Below are 17,369 nucleotides of genomic sequence, written 5' to 3' on the forward strand. Positions count from 1 at the left end.
GATACCAATGAACACTTTTATTTACCGATAAAATATAAAAATCCAGGTCTCTTAAATCCACACAATCTCTCCAAATATTTGGCAAGATTGATCCCAAGTCCGTACGGGTGGGTAACAAGAACAAAGGGGTCTCTGCTCAGAGAGACTTATTGTTGTTCAGAGTTCTGCCCTGCTTCCCTCTAAATGCTCACCAACCTGGGCTCTTCTAAAGTGGGCAGACAGGCCTTATTCTAAGGGTAGGACTAGCCCCATTTGTGTGTGACACTAAGTTCCTCCAATGGTCCAAACTAAGCGTGGATGACTATCCAACATCACACAAAAATGCACATCCCCTCTCTTTACAAGACATGCAGAATCTCAAGATATCTCAAGATATGCAGCAAGTTTAATACCTGAAGGTTAACAGAAATGACAACAGGACACAGATGCAATGCTATAGTAAAATGTGGTTGGGGGTGGAAGGGGGCAGAGGGACACTGGATATCATCACAGCAACCAGTGAGTGAGTCCTCTGGTGCCCTGAGGAGGTTGTGAGACCCTTGACTCATGTCACAAAGAATGGAGTAAACTAACAACTCTGAAAGACAAGCAGGTGGCAGCATTGCTGAGATGAGACTCGGGGCAGGGGTCTGGAGCTCTGTCAGAGTGTTAATGCTCAAGGATGCCTGGGCTCAAGAGTGTTCTGGTCAGCATTTTAACATCAGAAGAAGGGGTTCTTCAGGACGCACTCTTTTCTCTTAACATGAGGTGAAGAAACCCATCCCATTCTGAGTAACCGGGCCCCATAACACCTTGGTCTTTTGATACACAGCAGCACTACACACCACTGCGCCCCCCAGCCAGCTTCACTCTGTCTGCTAAGCACCCACTCTGCAAATGGATCTCAGAGTGAACAAATCCAGAGGAGGTGGGAGGAGCCACCATGGTGGGATGTGAGGGACAGGAGTTGGCTGGAGGAGCAGATGGGTCCTATGTCAGGTCCCTCCTAGGCATCATGAAGATTGCTATCACTCAGAAGCACCTTTTCCCCAGGTTTGAAGGCTGGCATCCCAAGGTAGGGGCAGCTGGCACAGCGGAAGGCATCGCCCAGGTAGCACTGGAGAGAGAAAATGGGGAAGCCAAGGGTCAGTTTATCCCAGGCATACCAGCCAGAAGACAGAAATTCCTAATTTCATGTGGTCACAGTGGTCTGAAGGAAATGGCTGAGTATGTTTGCAGGTCCAATTGAGTCCCAAATATTAAGAGTTTTCAAGATTTCTGGTTTCGTGAAAAACTACAGTCAAGAAAAGTTCCCTAGGAGGCCATAGTTCTTTTGTTTTTTTGAGACAGAGTCTCACTCCATAGCCCAGGCTGGAGTGCAGTGGTGCGATGTTGGCTCACTGCAAGCTCCACCACCTGGGTTCCTGCCATTCTCCTGCCTCAGCCTCCTAAGTAGCTGGGACTACAGGCGCCTGCCACCATGCCCGGCTAATTTTTTTGGATTTTTAGTAGAGACGGGGTTTCACCGTGTTAGCCAGGATGGTCTCGATCTCCTGACCTTGTGATCCATCCGCCTCGGCCTCCCAAAGTGCTGGGATTACAGGCGTGAGCCACCGCACCTGGCCCTCTGTCACCCAGGCTGGAGTGCAGTGGTGCGATCTCAGCTCACTCCACCTCCCAGGTTCAAGTGATTCTCCTGCCTCAGCCTCCGGAGTAGTTGGAATTACAGGCGTGAGCCACCGCGCCCGGCCATAGTTCTATATTCTATGCAGTTCAAAATACAACCAACTTCAGCTAAATGTCTAACCATCCGGTCTCACTCTGAAGTACAAAGAAATGGGCCAAAAATAAAAAAAAACAAGACCCTCCCCGACCAGCACAAGCACGCTAACCCACTCTCACTCTCAGGAGAAAGCCTCTCTCCCCATTACTACCTATGTTCGTGTGCTCACGCATTTGTCTGTTACTAAAATATTTGAGGTGGAGCTTGTACGTGCTTGGTTTAGAAGGAGGCCTAATCCCCCTGGGGGTGTGTGAATGCCGAGGAATGATCCTGATATTTACGTTTCCACAAGCCGACTTAGGTTGGGAGCTCATCTGTTCCCTCGACTTCTCTTTTTCCAGTTCTTCAGCAAGGCCACAGGTGCTGTGGGAAAATCAGTAACTAATGAATGAGAATTGTCACCACCCAGAAACTCCAAATCCTAACAGTGCCAAAATGTGCTTTAAGCCTTTTCTCTTCACACCGGTGTCATAACTCAGAAGCCTATGAGCCAGGCAGACAGCAGCAATGGGAGAGGCTGCTGAGGGAGACAGGAGTGGGAGGAGGATGAGGGAAGTAGAGTGTGTGTACTCTGTTTACAGAGGGCAGCCACTACTCAGCTTCAGCTGGTTATCATGCTGGGGAAAGAGTACCCAGTTTGCCATATTTTCCAAATTCAAGAACAGAAGGGGAAAAAAATCTGTTTTCACTTGTAATTTCCTGATTTGTAAATGCTGGCAACTTTTACATTTAAAAAACACTGATGATTAAACAAGCCTGAATAGCACTGATTAACTTTCTACAATCCTTCCCATCCATTTATAAAAACAAATGTGAAGACACCAAGGTCTCACTCTGATGCCCAGGCTGGAGTGCAGTGGCACAATCGTGGCTCACTGGTAGGGTTTTGAGGGAGAGTGAAATTAGATGTATGGCACAATTACGGCTCACTGCAGCCTCGACCTCCCAGGCTCAAGTGATCCTCCTGTCTTTGCCTCCCAAGTAGCTGGAACCACAGGCACATACCACCATGCCTGGCTAATTTTTTTTTTTTTAATTATTTGCAGAGATGGTCTCCCTGTATTGCCCAGGCTGGAAAACGTATGTTTTAAAAATAGTACAGCACTGTGATGACTTGCGCACAAAGCCACTGGATGCAGCATAGCAGGCTCCAGTCACCCCAGCACTCACCAGTTTTTACAGGCCTTCCTCTTTTTCCCTTCTCCACAAGAAGCAGCCCGCAGGGAAGCCGGATCTGGCTTCTTCAAGTCTTCTGGATCCAGCAGCTCATCCGAGTCAATGAGATCCTGGAGAGTGTTCAAAGCAATGAGTGACACAGTCGTGGTCTCTGCTAATGAAAAGCTAAAGTGACCACAGGCTTTGAGAGGAAACTTGGAGTCCAGGCTAAAGAAGGTATCCACCCTGTCCTACTTTTGGTTGATCATCATGTTCAACCTGACCACATGCTCAAGAGGCCAATGGTGAGTTAAACTACATCCACAGAAGATGCACTAGGATGCGAAGGAATTAGAAACAAATTTACATGAGAAAAAGCCGTAAGACTGGCCAGCATTGTGTAGAGAATATACACATGTTGGGGGTTAGGGGCAGGAATGAGGAGAAGGGAGGGAACAGGCAGAACAGAGAGGGAGAGAAGTGTTTATGAAGAGTCATGTGAAAAAGGGAACAAAATATCTTCTACATAATCCCAGAGAAAAATCAAACAGTTATATATATCTTTATGTAATTCTTTGTAAATGTGTAGACACTTAGTCTGTAAACCCTATGAGAGCATGAACCTGACTTATTTTGCTCACTAACTTCAATAGTAGAGGTGTAGAAATGAAGAACTTTATTACAGGCAGGGCCAATCAAAGATGGAAAACAGGGCTTTTTAAAGCATGAAACATTCAGCAACTTGCCCAAACAAAGGTGCCAATAAAACTATTTAAGCTGACAAAATCTTTTCAGGTTTACACATGCCCACAAGAGTTTTCAACATATCATAAGAAGTGAGAACAAGAAATTATGTGGGGAAAAAGAAATGCTAAAAAATTTAAAATGCCACCAACACAGCTGAGTGCAGTGGCTCATGCCTGTAATCCCAACACTTTGGGAGGCCAAGGTGGGCAGATCACTTGAGGTCAGGAGTTTTGAGACCAGTCTGGCCAACATGGTGAAACCCCGTCTCTACTAAAAATACAAAAATTAGCCAAGTATGGTGGCATGTGCCTGTAATCATAGCTACATGGGAGGCTGAAGCACGAGAATCACTTGAACCTGGGAGTAGAGACTGCAGTAAGCCGAGATCGTGCCACTGCACTCCAGCCTGGGCAAAAGAGCGAGACTCTGTCTCCAAAAAAAAAGAGCCACCAACATGGAGTTTCCTTCTAAATCAAAGATGTAAGTGACAGGCATAGTCATAAATCTGGGCTTTAAATACATTCACACCTACAAGTCCAGAAAGGTCACTATAGCTGTTCACACCCAAACTGGGGCCTGAAAGAAAGTCATCAAGTGACCGTGGTGCCAGCTCACCATGCTGTCGTCCTCCATATCGTTGGCTGAGAGGGTCCACAGCTTGGCAGCCGCAGGGTCCACAGCAGGCTTCACTGAGTCCAAGCAATAAAAGAAAAAAACTCCATAAAAACAGTCAGAAACTATTAATTACAAACATACCTAAATGCTTTCTGCTGTGTAGAAGAGAACACACTGGCCTGGGAGGCAGATGTGGGTTCAAATTCCAGCCCTACTCCTCTAAGAGGTCTGACCTTGGGCCAACCACTTTCTGGTAGTTACAGCAGTCACCATTTGCTAAGCACTTGCTTTGTACTAGGCACCATATTAAGCACTTTACATACATTATCTAACTTAATTCTGCTGACAACCTTATGAGGTAACTGTCATCCTAGTTTTACTGCTGAGGAAACAGGTTTAGACACTTAGGCTGGTTCCACAGGCTGCAAAGTCTGTCTGATGCTTTTAACCTCCATTCCATGTTGCTTCCTCCTCGATACCTTAGTTTCCATCCTATAACATGAAGCTAAATCGTACTCCCTATGTTACTGCAGGTGTTTTGAGGATTAAATGAGAAATGTGTCAAAACCTTTAAAAATAGCAGAGCTTTATAGCCTCATGTAAACCTGCTACATACAAGAAAATAGGCTCTAGAGCTGCTGGTGGCAAGGTAACACCATCAGTGGCAGACAAACCTCACACCTCCTGGTTCTCTGTCTAGTCAGGAGAATGCAAGGAAGAGCCCAAGAGCTGAGGCTCAGATGCAGTGTGCGCAAATCCTCGCAGGCCCTTGGGGTAAGAGTACCCTCTAGTGATCATTGTTATAGCTGGATGCTCACACCTGCCACAGGGCCAACTGTTCTTCTAAGCTATTCCTACTCATTCTGGAACCATGAGTTGAAAGGTTAGATTCCAAAGGATTTCTTCAAGATTTAGGTTAGACGGTCAAAACCGTACAAGTGGGGATGTACCAGTAAATATCTGTAAATGTGTGCATACCTCACAGCTGGGTCAATTCAGGCATTTAAAAATAGTGATAGGAAGGATGAGGATGGGGCAGTGTGTGTGTGCACGTGTGTGCTTGTACACAACTTTCTAGGCAGAAGAAATACAGTTTTGTAAGTGTCTTAGCATCCTCAAAGTAAGAACAGCTGATTTTCCTGGCATAGGGGAAAAAAGCACATGAGAACAGGAACAGGGCACTCTCATCTGCCATTACCACTACACTGTGAGGTCTTCTGAGGATAAACGTTAATTCCGGGACCTGGAAGGACTTCATTAATTAACTGTGTGACTCAGTCCTGTAGAATTAGGAGGCCTCAGTATCTTCTGGTGCAGAAGAAGGAGCTGAACTAGATAATACCTATGCATTATTTCAGTTTGGGATCCTAATATGCCCACGATAATAGTACATTAAGTATTCTTCTATGTGGAAATGGCAGAAATCAAAAGACTAAACCTCTAAAAATATCACCATTTCATTTATTGCTGGCTCAATTTCTAACATGTCCCTCTAAACCCATTCAAACAGAAGAATGTCCCTAGGCCAGCCTTACCTGAAGGAGAAGACTTCTTGGTGATGGAAAGCTTAAGCTGACTAGAAGAACCCACTTCAAAGTTTGGTTTTTTGCCTATGATCTGAACAAACAGCAGATGGTCACTTTCATGACCAAGGTATTCTCGAACAGACTGTACTTCCTCAGGGGTTAGGGGCTCCCGCTGCAGCTAGAATTCAAGACATCAAAAAGATTAGTCCACCCTCCTCTATGAAATGGTTTTACTATGTCTACCTACACAGGAGTTAAAGACTCATTTCTGTGCATTAAATATGTAACAGTAGATGGTAACAGATACCACTTTATGCCTCACATTCAGTTTCTCACTGATAGGAACCCTAGAGTATAACCTTTGTCTGCATGTTTACTTGGAGCCTACCCCTTGGAAAATGTAAAAGTAGTTATAAAATATTAGGTATGAAGCATATGCTAGTTATTGGAGGGGATGTAATATAATTATGAAAATGAACCAGATGTGGTCCTACTGTGTAACAGGAAAGAATGCCCACAATGAACACAGCAGAAATTTATATCCCAAAACACAAAGGGGGAGCAAAATCCTTTCTATGTTCCTTGGGATAAAGTAGCAGAGAATAAAGGTAGAAAAAAAGGGTCAGGGTGCCACCTCTATGTCCAATAATTATAGACTGGTTACATAAATCATAGTCCATCTATTGCATGGAATACTATTACATCATTAATATGAATGAAGGGAAATACACTGAAGTGGGTAAGTGTCTACGATATCTAAGGGTGAGAAAAAAGCTGGTGATTGAACAATGTATGCATATGATCTTATTTAAATTTTTAAAAAAGTATGTGCATGTAGATGCTTGTAAATACATAGGAAAGGTCTGAATGGACATACAAAAAGGCATTGGTGGCTTCCTCTGGGGAGAGAAGTGTGAGCAAGGAGTAGGATATCACTTTATATTCTGTATGCTTCAGTATAAAGTGAATTTTTATGAGGAGTCTGATATAGTTTGGATATGTGTCCCCTCTAAATCTCATGTTGAATTGTAATCCCGAGTGTTGGAGGTGGGGCCTGGTGAGAGGTGACTGGATCATGGGGGCCGATTTCTCATGCATGGTTTAGCACCATCCGAATTCTCATGAGACGTGGTTGTTGTAAAGTGTGGCACCTTCCCCACCCCAACTCTTCCTCTCTTTCTTGATCCTGCCTTTGCCATGTGATGTGCCTGCTCCTGCTTCACCTTCTGCCATGAGTAAAAGTTCCTTGAGGCCTCCCTAGAAACCCAGCAGTTGCACGCCCATGCTTCCTGTACAGTCTGCAGAACAGTGAGCCAATTAAACCTCTTGTCTTTACAAATTATTCAGTCTTAGGTATTCCTTTATAGGAACAGAAGAACGGTCTAATACACATTCCTTATTTTAAAATCAAGCACAGAAAACCTTAAACTAAAAGGAAAAATAAGAAGAGGTTGGCATAAAGAATCTAAGGCCTGGCAGGATGCAGTAGCTCACGCCTGCAATACCAGCACTTTGGAAGGCCGAGGCGGGTAGATCACCTGAGGTCAGGAGTTCGAGAACAGCCTGGCCAACATAGCGAACCCCCATCTGTACTAAAAATACAAAAAATTAGCTGGGTATGGCGGTGCATGCCTGTAATCCCAGCTACTTGGGAGGCTGAGGTAGGAGAATTGCTTGAACCCAGGAGGCGGATGTTGCAGTGAGCAGAGATCATGCCACTGCACTCCAGCCTAGGCAACAGAGCAAGACTGTCTCCAAAAAGAAGGAAAAAAAATTTAAAAAAATAAAGAATTTAAGGCCCTACGTTATGTAAGAAATAACAGGCACAACAGCTATCATGCTGTAACATTTACCTCTCCCACATCCAAGAAAATTTTAACATCAAAGAGTGTAGAAATATAAACACTTCTGCTTAATTTAAATATTTCCACTTAATTGTCAGAAAAGGAACTTTGCCCCCTAACCTATTCCAACCTCCCACCAAAAATGTGAGGCTGAACTAGGTGACAGTGTTCACCCAGGCCTAGGATTCGGGTCTACTGAGAGGTGGGTGTTGGAAGCAACAGAGCTGCTGCTCATGCCCCTCAGCTGTCACTACCACTAAACTAGTACCAAGGAGACAAGAACAAGCCCCAGCCCACATGGGCCAAGTTGAGTCTCTTCGAAGTTGATTATTCTCACAAGTTTTTTTTTTTTTTTTTTTTTGAGACAGAGTCTCACTCTGTCACCCAGGCTGGAGTGCAGTGGCGTGATCTTGGCTTACTACAAGCTCTGCCTCTCAGGTTCACACCATTCTCCTGCCTCAGCCTCCCAAGTAGCTGGGACTACAGGCGCCTGCCACCAGGCCCAGCTAATTTTTTTGGATTTTTAGTAGAGACAGGGTTTCACTGTGTTAGCCAGGATGGTCTCAATCTCCTGACCTCGTGATCCACCTGCCTCGGCCTCCTAAAGTGCTGGGATTACAGACATGAGCCACAGCGCCTGGCCTATTCTCACAAGTTTTGTCCTTTGAAGCATCATGTGTCTTTTTTTTTTTGAGACGGAGTCTCGCTCTGTCGCCCAGGCTGGAGTGCAGTGGCCGGATCTCAGCTCACTGCAAGCTCCGCCTCCTGGGTTTATACCATTCTCCTGCCTCAGCCTCCTGAGTAGCTGGGACTATAGGCGCCCGCCACCTCGCCCGGCTAGTTTTTTGTATTTTTTAGTAGAGACGGGGTTTCACCGTGTTAGCCAGGATGATCTCGATCTCCTGACCTCGTGATCCGCCCGTCTCGGCCTCTCAAAGTGCTGGGATTACAGGCTTGAGCCACCGCGCCCGGCCAGCATCATGTATCTTACATGCAAAGCGTTTCTTGTTTCCTAGTTCTAAGCAATACTGATTACCTCACCTGCAGGGCATCAAAGAAAGTTGTCTACAAACATACCTCTTTCACTTCCACAAGACCAGAAAGAGTCAGGGCTGAACACAGCTTAGATGCTGTCTTCACTTTGCTATTGTTACCTGCCAAAAGGAAAATCTCAATTAATAGCTTTATAGGTCAAAGTAGGAAAAATAATAAAGGCTCAATCCTATGTGGGTTAGCAAGCATTCAAACAATAATAACCAGGTGGGCGTGGTAGCTCATGTCTGTAATCCCAGCACTTTGGGAGACTGAGGTGGATAGATCACTTGAGGCCAGGAGTTCAAGACCAATCTGGCCAACATAGCAAAATCCCGTCTCTACTAAAAATACACACACAAAAAATAGCCAGGCGTGGTGGCACATGCCTGTAATCCCACCTACTTGGGAAGCTGAGGCATGAGAATCGCTTGAACCCAGGAGGTGGGGATTGCAGTGAGCCGAGACTGCACCACTGCACTCTGGCCTGCACAACAGAGTGAGACTTGATCTCAAAGAAAAAACAAAAAACAAAACAAAACAAAATAACCTATTCTGTTTAATGTACAGATGGTCCCTGACTTAATGATGGTTCTACTTATAATTTTTCAACTTTTATGATGGTGTAAAAGTGATACCCATTCAAGTAGAAATTGTATACTTCAGTTTTCACTAAATTACATGAGATACTCAGCACTTTATTATAAATAGGCTTTGTGTTAGATGATTCTGCCCAACTGTAGGCTAATGCAAGTGTCCTAAGCGTGTTTAAGGTAGGCTAGGCTAAGTAAGCAATTATGTTTAGTAGGTTAGATGAATTACATGCATTTTCGTCTTAATAGCATTTATCAGGACGTAACTCCATTGTAAGATGAGGACAACTGTATATACATTTTAGTGATACTATTTTATTCTTCTTCTTATTTTTGAGACAGGGTCTCACTTTGTCATGAAGTGCAGTGGCATGATCTCGGCTCATTGCAGCCTCGACCTCCCAGATTCAAGCAATCCTCCTGCCTCAGCCCCCACCAAGTAGCTGGGACTATAGGTGGGCACCACCATGCCTGGCTAATTTTTGTATTTTTTGTAGAGACGGGGTTTTGCCATGTTGCCCAGGCTAGTCTCGAACTCCTGGACTCAAGCAATGCGCCTGCCCTGGCCTCTCAAACTGCTGGGATTATAGGTGTGAGCCACTGTGCCTGGCCATAGTGACACTATTTTAACTTGACAAACACTTTTTTTTTGTTCAAAGTGTTTTTACCTAAGCTCTTAAATGTTACAATTCCATTATTATTGTTTTTTATCACTCTCTGCTTCTTGAAACCCCTTCCAGAGGTTGTGAGATAATGACTGTGAAAAGAGGCTTATGAACTGCAAAGTGCACAGAAATACAAGTATTCTTTCTGTATAGTTCTTTTTTCTCTCTGTATAGTTCTGACTGAGACACTGCATTTAGTCATGTAAGGTTTAAACTCCCAGCAAAGAATGCTGATGTATACTACACATAACACAAAGTTCTATTTCCCCATAAACAATGAACACCTTCATACATTTCAAAATACTTTCATTTCTATTATTCTATTATTCAATTTGATGAAATTGTTACATTTTGACTGAAAGTCTAGTGAAAAATATTAAAATCCAGAATTGAATCACTGACAGCTATACCACTGATCAAAAAATTTTTTACTTCATGAACACTGTCATTAGTTTCATATGAATCAATAATTACCACATCACTCCCAGAGTTCCAGTCATTATTTTTAAACTTTTTATTTTGAAATAACTATAGATTCACAGGAAGTTGGAAAAAACAAAAAAGTTCTGTATATTAAGGAGGTCTTCACTTCCTCTCTCCCCACAGTAACATCTTACCCAATTATAGCCTGATATGAAGACCAGGAAATTGATACTGACGGTCCACATAGCTTTTTCAGATTTCATTACTTTAACATGTACTCGTTTGGCAGAGGGGGCTTTACAGTTCCAAGTAATTTTATTACATGTGTAGATATGTGTAACCACCACCACATTCAGAACACAGAATTGTTCTATCTATAAAGGAGAACCATTATACTTCCCCTTTATAGCTCCACACACCCCTTTCCTCCCACTTCTAACCTCTGGCAAACTCTAATCTGATCTCCACCACTATAATTTTGTTATTTCAAGAATATGAATGGAATTGTACAGCACAGAGCCTTTTGAGATTGACTTTTTTCACTCAGCTACTTCCCTTGATATCCATCCAAGCTGATGTACATATAGTTAGCGTGTTCCTTTTTATTGCTGCATCACTTTCCATATTATGAACATATCAAAGTTTAACTATTCACCTGCAAAAGGACCCATTTTTAGATGGCAGTGTCCTTCTATTTTGTTACATAATGAGTCAGCCAAAGATTACAATTTCTCCAGATATGTTGCTTCAGATTTTAACGATAACTTATCCCCAAGGAAAAGGTTTTGCTATAGGAATACTGATCTCCCAATGATATCTCCTGATCAGGGAGATGCAGCACACATGCTCAAAGACTCAACCCTGTCAAATGTGTTTTTCAAGTGAAGCTCTCCTTACCTACAGCTGTCTCTACCAGCTCTTTCAGAAAAAGACATCCACCAGGCCGAAGGATCCGGGCGATTTCAGCCAAAATCTCAGCACTGTGCAGAGTGGTGCTTCCCGGGACTAAACCTGACAAAATAATGTCAAAGCTGGATTCTTTGTGGGCAGCTGAAAAGAAGAGGACTCTAATTAGCAATCATCTGGCCTGGGACAATCTCCTGGTCCCTTTCAACCCCCAACAAAGGCTACAGACCTCACCCTGAGAGAATGGACCCCACTCGGTATCCATCCAAGAAGCTGGATGAATAGTAAGTGTTTTAAAAAAACATGGAATAGCGGCCGGGCGCGGTGGCTCAAGCCTGTAATCCCAGCACTTTGGGAGGCCGAGACGCGCGGATCACGAGGTCAGGAGATCGAGACCATCCCGGCTAACACTGTGAAACCCCATCTCTACTAAAAAATACAAAAAACTAGCCGGGCGAGGTGGCGGGCGCCTGTAGTCCCAGCTACTCAGGAGGCTGAGGCAGGAGAATGGCGTGAACCCGGGAGGCGGAGCTTGCAGTGAGCTGAGATCCGGCCACTGCACTCCAGCCCGGGCGACAGAGTGAGACTCCATCTCAAAAAAAAAAAAAAAAAAAACATGGAATAGCTACACAGAAAGAACATCATACTTATGGAAATCATCAACTACACTCCTAAGCTCAGTGTATCTCAACTGAAAAATAACAGGGTGACGAGCCACCACTATCACATGCCACCCTAAAAGAAAACTCAGGTATCAAGGAACCACAGAAAGGCAACACTCCCACAGAAACCCCTCCAGCCTCATACAGACAACATGGGTGGGTACTTACACTGCAACAGCTGGTTGATGTTTTCCACAGACACGTGGCCTTCACTGCCAGTTAACACTTGAAGCTTATCCACCAGATCTTTCAGAGCCTCCACTGGGGATGACTTATCCCAGACCACTGCCACAAACTGGCCAGCAGAGATCCCAAAATCTGCCATTCTTGCAGTGCAGTACTGATGGACCTAAAAACTGCTGGCCAAAAGAGAATCAAGACTGGGCAGAGACAAAGTGCAGTTTAATCCATGAGGTATCATAAAATATGATTAGAATCCCAACCTAACTTGTAACCGCCCACTAGGGAATGCTGACATTAGAAACCCTACTGTATATGCTAAAGAGTCTGAATACATGAACCCCATTATCTCAAGTCTTCATAATCCCAACATTCCCAAAAAAGGCCAATAGCTTCCTTGGTGAGAATCCTGACTTGGAAGAGTCAAGAAAGGGGATTAGAGGCAAGTAAGAAGGTTGGAGGCAGAAAGATGATTTCCTCTTTAAGATAATTCAGCATGAATGGAATGCAAAACACACAGGACATCAATCAGGCAAAATGTGACTCAGCAAGGAAGGCAAATAAATTGACAGAAATAATCCAACCACAGGTTCAATGTTTTTAAAATGAAACAACGCATTTAAAATTTGCAAACTGAATACTGGTATTTTCCCTTTCATCAAAATATGAAAATTTAATTTCACTGACTCTGCAGTGATCAAGAATACTTACTATGTCTATACCATTTAACATTAGCCACTGTTCAAAGCATCTTCTAAACATCATCTCAATTGAATCTCAGAACAGCCTTAAATTAGATATTATTACCATTTTACAGTCTGGAAACTCAGGCAATTTACTTTGTCCAAGTCACACAACTAGTGGGTGTTACATGGATAAAGTGAGAGCTAGGATTTGAATCCAAATTCATCTGACCGTAAAGCCCATGCTTTTAACCTTTGGAAATTTCCCTCCATAGATCAACTTTCTCTTCTACTTGATACTCAGGTGAGTATATAATATGCTCACAAAGAAAGTAGTTCAAGAGATAGTACTCTACTCGGTTCCTTTCTTTCTTAAACATTAATGACACCAGTTTCCAATTTAACATAGCTCAAATAAATGAAACAAACAATTTCTGGTAGAGGGGTCAAACTTGGATTAGTTTTATGTTGAACATTTCAGACTTCTGCGGAGGTGGCCAACTCAGTGGCAATCATGCCACCACAGATACAGACTGAATTTAAGCCAAGTCACTACACTCTCGTTTCTTTTAAAATGTTGACTTCAGCTGGGCGCAGTGGCTCACACCTGTAATTTCAGCACTTTGGGAAGCCAAGCCAGGCGAATTGCCTGAGCCCAGGAGTTTGAGACCAGCCTGGCCAACATGGTGAAACCCCATCTCTACTAAAAGTACAAAAATGAGCTGGGCGTGGTGGTGCACGCCTGTAATCCCAGCTACTCAGGAGGCTGAGGCAGGAGAATTGCTTGAACCTGGGAGGTGGAGGTTGTAATGAGTCAAGATCGTGCTGCTGCACTCCAGCCTGGTGACAGAGTGAGACTCTGTCTCAAAAAAAAAATAAAAATAAAAAAATAAAAAATTATAGCTCATGCCTATTATCCCAGCACTTTGGGAAACCGAGGCAGGTGGATCCCTTGAGTCCAGGAGTTCAAGACCAACCTGGGTGACATGGTGAAACCCCATCTCTACTAAAAATACAAAAATTAGCTGGGTGTGGTGGCAGAATCTGTGGTAGTCTTATGTGGTAATCTTATGTAGTCCCAGCTACTGGGATGGAGGAGAGGGCATGAGGCGGCAGGACTGCTTGAGCCCAGGAGCTTGAGGCTGCAGTAAGCCAAGATTCCAGCCTGGGTGACAGAGCAAGACCCTGTCTCAAAAAAAGCAAAGTTTACTTCAAGTAACTCTCCTCTTTGCCTACAAAACATACCCCAGGATGTCAAATATTTAACACTCAAGCATTAAATACTATAGCACTTTGATCTGTCACTCTTTTTCTAAAGGAGTTACTAAACGTTTTATTTGCTAGAGTGAAGTCAGTTAGCCTTCTGGATCCACGGCCTCCATAATCTGGCTCCACCTGTATATCCCACCACTCCAAAGTGATCCCTCCTTATTCTATGAAAACCCTTTGCATTTTCCCTTCATCGTGCCTTTTATCTAGCTCCTTCCGTATGATCCAACTGCTAGCGCCCCTAAAAGGATGCTAAGTGTTATCAGACAAGTAGGATTCTTTAGTCATTTAACTCTTGTTTTTTTAATGGCAGAGGGCAAGTAAAAATGGAAAAAGAAAAGAAAAAAATAATACAAAAGAGAATAATTTCTTTTTGGGGGGGTGGGGGGGAGGACGGAGTTTCACTCTTGTTGTCCAGGCTGGAGTGCAATCGTGGCTCACTGCAACCTCCGCCTTCCGGGTTCAAGCGATTCTCACGCCTCAGCCTCCCGAGTAGCTAGGATCACAGACGTGCACCACCACACCCGGCTAATTTTGTATTTTTTTAGTAGAGGGGGTTTCTCCATGTTGGTCAGGCTGGTCTTGAACTCCTGGCCTTAGGTGATCCGCCCACCTTGGCCTCCCATAGTGATGGGATTACAGGCATGAGCCACCTGCTCAGCTAATTCTGTGGGTTTTTTGCTTGTTAGTTCTGTTTTTTGAGACAGTCTCACTCCATCATCCAGGCTGGAATGCAGTGACACAATCTCGACTCAGTGCAACCTCCGCCTTCAGAGTTCAAGCAATTCTCATGCCTCAGCCTCCCAAGTAGCTGGAATTACAGGTGGACACCACCACACCTGGCTGATTTTTGTATTTTTAGTAGTGACAGGGTTGTTGGCCAGGCTATTCTCAAACTCCTGACCTCAAGTGATCTGCCCACCTCAGCCTCCCAAAGTGCTGGGATTAAAGGCGTGAGCCTCCGTGCCCAGCCAATTCTGGTTTTTAAATCCCTAAACAGCACACAATCAAGGACTGAAACTTTTAACTGGTACATGATGTCGAGGAAGAACCCCTGCAAACTTTAAGGTGTGCAATATGGGATCAATCTCACATTTAAGAACCAGCCAGGCAAGATGGGAGTATAGATTGCTGGACATTGTTATAAGAATAAAAATGACCTGTTTCTAGAATGATGTTGGAATAGGTTCTTCCTTGGGATAACAGAAAAGGATGATAAAGATCCCACCTACTAGACTACTGCAACTTTGCACTGTATTTACAGAAAAACTCTCATGAAGGAAACTAGGGGCAAAAGCTTATTTATCAGCTAGAGAAAAACAAAAAGCCAAATGTCTAGACCTTTTCAGCAACATTTATGGAGGCAGTTTTATAGGGCACAGGTTTTGAGTGCAGATGACCTAGGGTCCTATCTTCCACTGGATCTTATGGGCATATGACCATAGATAAGTTACTAGACTCTTTGAATTTGTTTTTTCATCAGTAAAGTAGGGATAATAACCTCATATTTTGTGAGGCTGCTGTAAGAAGCAAATGAGAAGATAATAATATGTAAGGCACTCAGCAGGCTCTGGCACACAGAGCTCTGTAAAGTAATGTTCTAGAACTCTGGGCTTCCACTTTTCTGTGGCTAGTTTACCTGCCTTTGCTTCAAACAGTCCTATAAAACCCTGTTTCTCCTTAGCCATGCCTGATAGGAGGACACCCCAGGGAGTGATAGGAAGCTGCTTTTTCATTGTTAGAATTAGTGTAAGAGCTGTGCTTTATGATCTTTGGACAGTACTCCAGCGGGACTGTGTCAGTAAATTAGAAGAATGTAAAATGCTTTGTGTTCTGGATCTCCCAAAACTAATCTTATGGCAAGAGGAGCTTATGAACTACATTCATTAAACATCAACCCTCAAAAAATAGGCATAGCCACTACTTTCAGTCAGCATTTTTCAAATAAAATAGGAGATAATATTCTTTCAAATACCTAAAACCAAAGTGTGATACTTTTCATCATCAGAGTTTTATGTTGCTGTTGTGAATTTGTCTTTCAAAACAAAAAAATCCATAACGAAAAAGTGTCCCCGTATCTAAGACAACATGCTCAGAAGCTGTGATTCAGGACCCAGCTTCATAATATGAGGTGGCATCATTGTCACATCACTGAGCTCATTAGGTGCCTCTCCAACTCTGACTGAGGCACACACATGTCCATGGCCCTTCTAAAATGTTACTGGCAGGCAGTAAAAGCGGATGTCTGAGAACAGACGGTTTTTCAGGTGCCCGGTAAGCATCAAATCTTGTGGCATTCGGTCTCTCTTCTGGTGAAAGGGGACAAAAGAAAATAGTAAGACTGAAGTTTGGGTTTCAGATCAAAAAATCCTTTAACTTGGGTGCATAAAAGAATTCCAAGAATACTGACAGTTATCAGAAAGGAAAATCCTAATTAAAATTAACTAACTGGGCTGGGTACGGTGACTCACGGCTGTAATCCCACACTTTGGGAGGCCTAGGCAGGTGGATCACCTGAGGTCAGGAGTTCAAGACCAGCCTGGCCAACATGGAGAAACCCTGTCTCTACTAAAAATACAAAGATTAGCTGGACATGGTGGCCTGCACCTGTAATCCCAGCTACTTGGGAGGCTGAGGTAGGGAGAATTGCTTGAACTCAGGAGGTGGAAGTTGTAGTGGGCCAAAATCTTGCCACTGCACTCCAGCCTGGGCAACAGAGTGAGACTCCCATCTCAAAAAAAAAAAAAAATTAAAAAAATTAAATTAACTAAGCTCTTGTGCACCTACATGTCACTGCCTGTCCTCTGGGTGACTAGTGCCAAGTGGGCCTAACCAGCCTGCTGTGCAATCTAAGTCAGCCATTGCCCCTCTCTGGGCCTCAGTTTCCCTGCCAGCTTTAGCAGAATGGTAGGAAGGCACAATTACAATCTGCAAATGAGACCTAAGAAACCTACTATGTGCCTGTCCCTACACAGGAGACAGACAAGAAGACACTTGTTCCCTGCCCTCAAGAGAATTCTCTGTCTAGACACTTGGACTAGGACCTTAGATTTTTTTTTTTTTTTTTCTGGCAGAGTCTTGCTTTGTTGTCCAGGCTGGAGTGCAGTGGCACGATCTTCACTGACTACAACCTCCGACTCTGGGGTTCAAGCGATTCTCCTGCCTCAGTCTCCCAAGTAGCTAGGATTACAGGCACCTACAACCACGCCCAGTTAATTTTTGTATTTTTAGTACAGATGCAGTTTCGCCATGTTGCCCACGCTGGTCTGGAACTCCTGGGCTCAAGTGATCCACCCACTTCAGTCTC

General features: G+C 43.8%; 1 protein-coding gene across 3 annotated transcripts in view; it reads right to left on the reverse strand.

Annotated features, from left to right (window-relative positions):
• CIAPIN1 (cytokine induced apoptosis inhibitor 1) overlaps positions 1-17,369 on the reverse strand; it is an 18,790-nt gene continuing 1,421 nt past the window's right edge. The window contains exons 2-9 of one of the 3 annotated variants that reach the window (XM_017878856.1): positions 12,099-12,310; positions 11,260-11,412; positions 8,727-8,803; positions 5,815-5,983; positions 4,280-4,353; positions 2,933-3,048; positions 2,044-2,125; positions 1-1,096 (exon numbers count right to left, since the gene is read on the reverse strand). In XM_017878856.1, the coding sequence (XP_017734345.1) occupies positions 986-1,096; positions 2,044-2,125; positions 2,933-3,048; positions 4,280-4,353; positions 5,815-5,983; positions 8,727-8,803; positions 11,260-11,412; positions 12,099-12,255 (939 nt within the window). In that variant the 5' untranslated portion in view covers positions 12,256-12,310 and the 3' untranslated portion in view covers positions 1-985. The remainder of the gene's footprint in view (positions 1,097-2,043; positions 2,126-2,932; positions 3,049-4,279; positions 4,354-5,814; positions 5,984-8,726; positions 8,804-11,259; positions 11,413-12,098; positions 12,311-17,369) is intronic. The other 2 variants (XM_017878858.1, XM_017878857.1) reach the window with 2 other exon arrangements.

Source organism: Rhinopithecus bieti, unplaced genomic scaffold, assembly GCF_001698545.2.
Source record: "Rhinopithecus bieti isolate Rb0 unplaced genomic scaffold, ASM169854v2 scaffold_11161, whole genome shotgun sequence".
In the NCBI taxonomy this organism is placed as follows: Eukaryota; Metazoa; Chordata; class Mammalia; order Primates; family Cercopithecidae; genus Rhinopithecus; species Rhinopithecus bieti.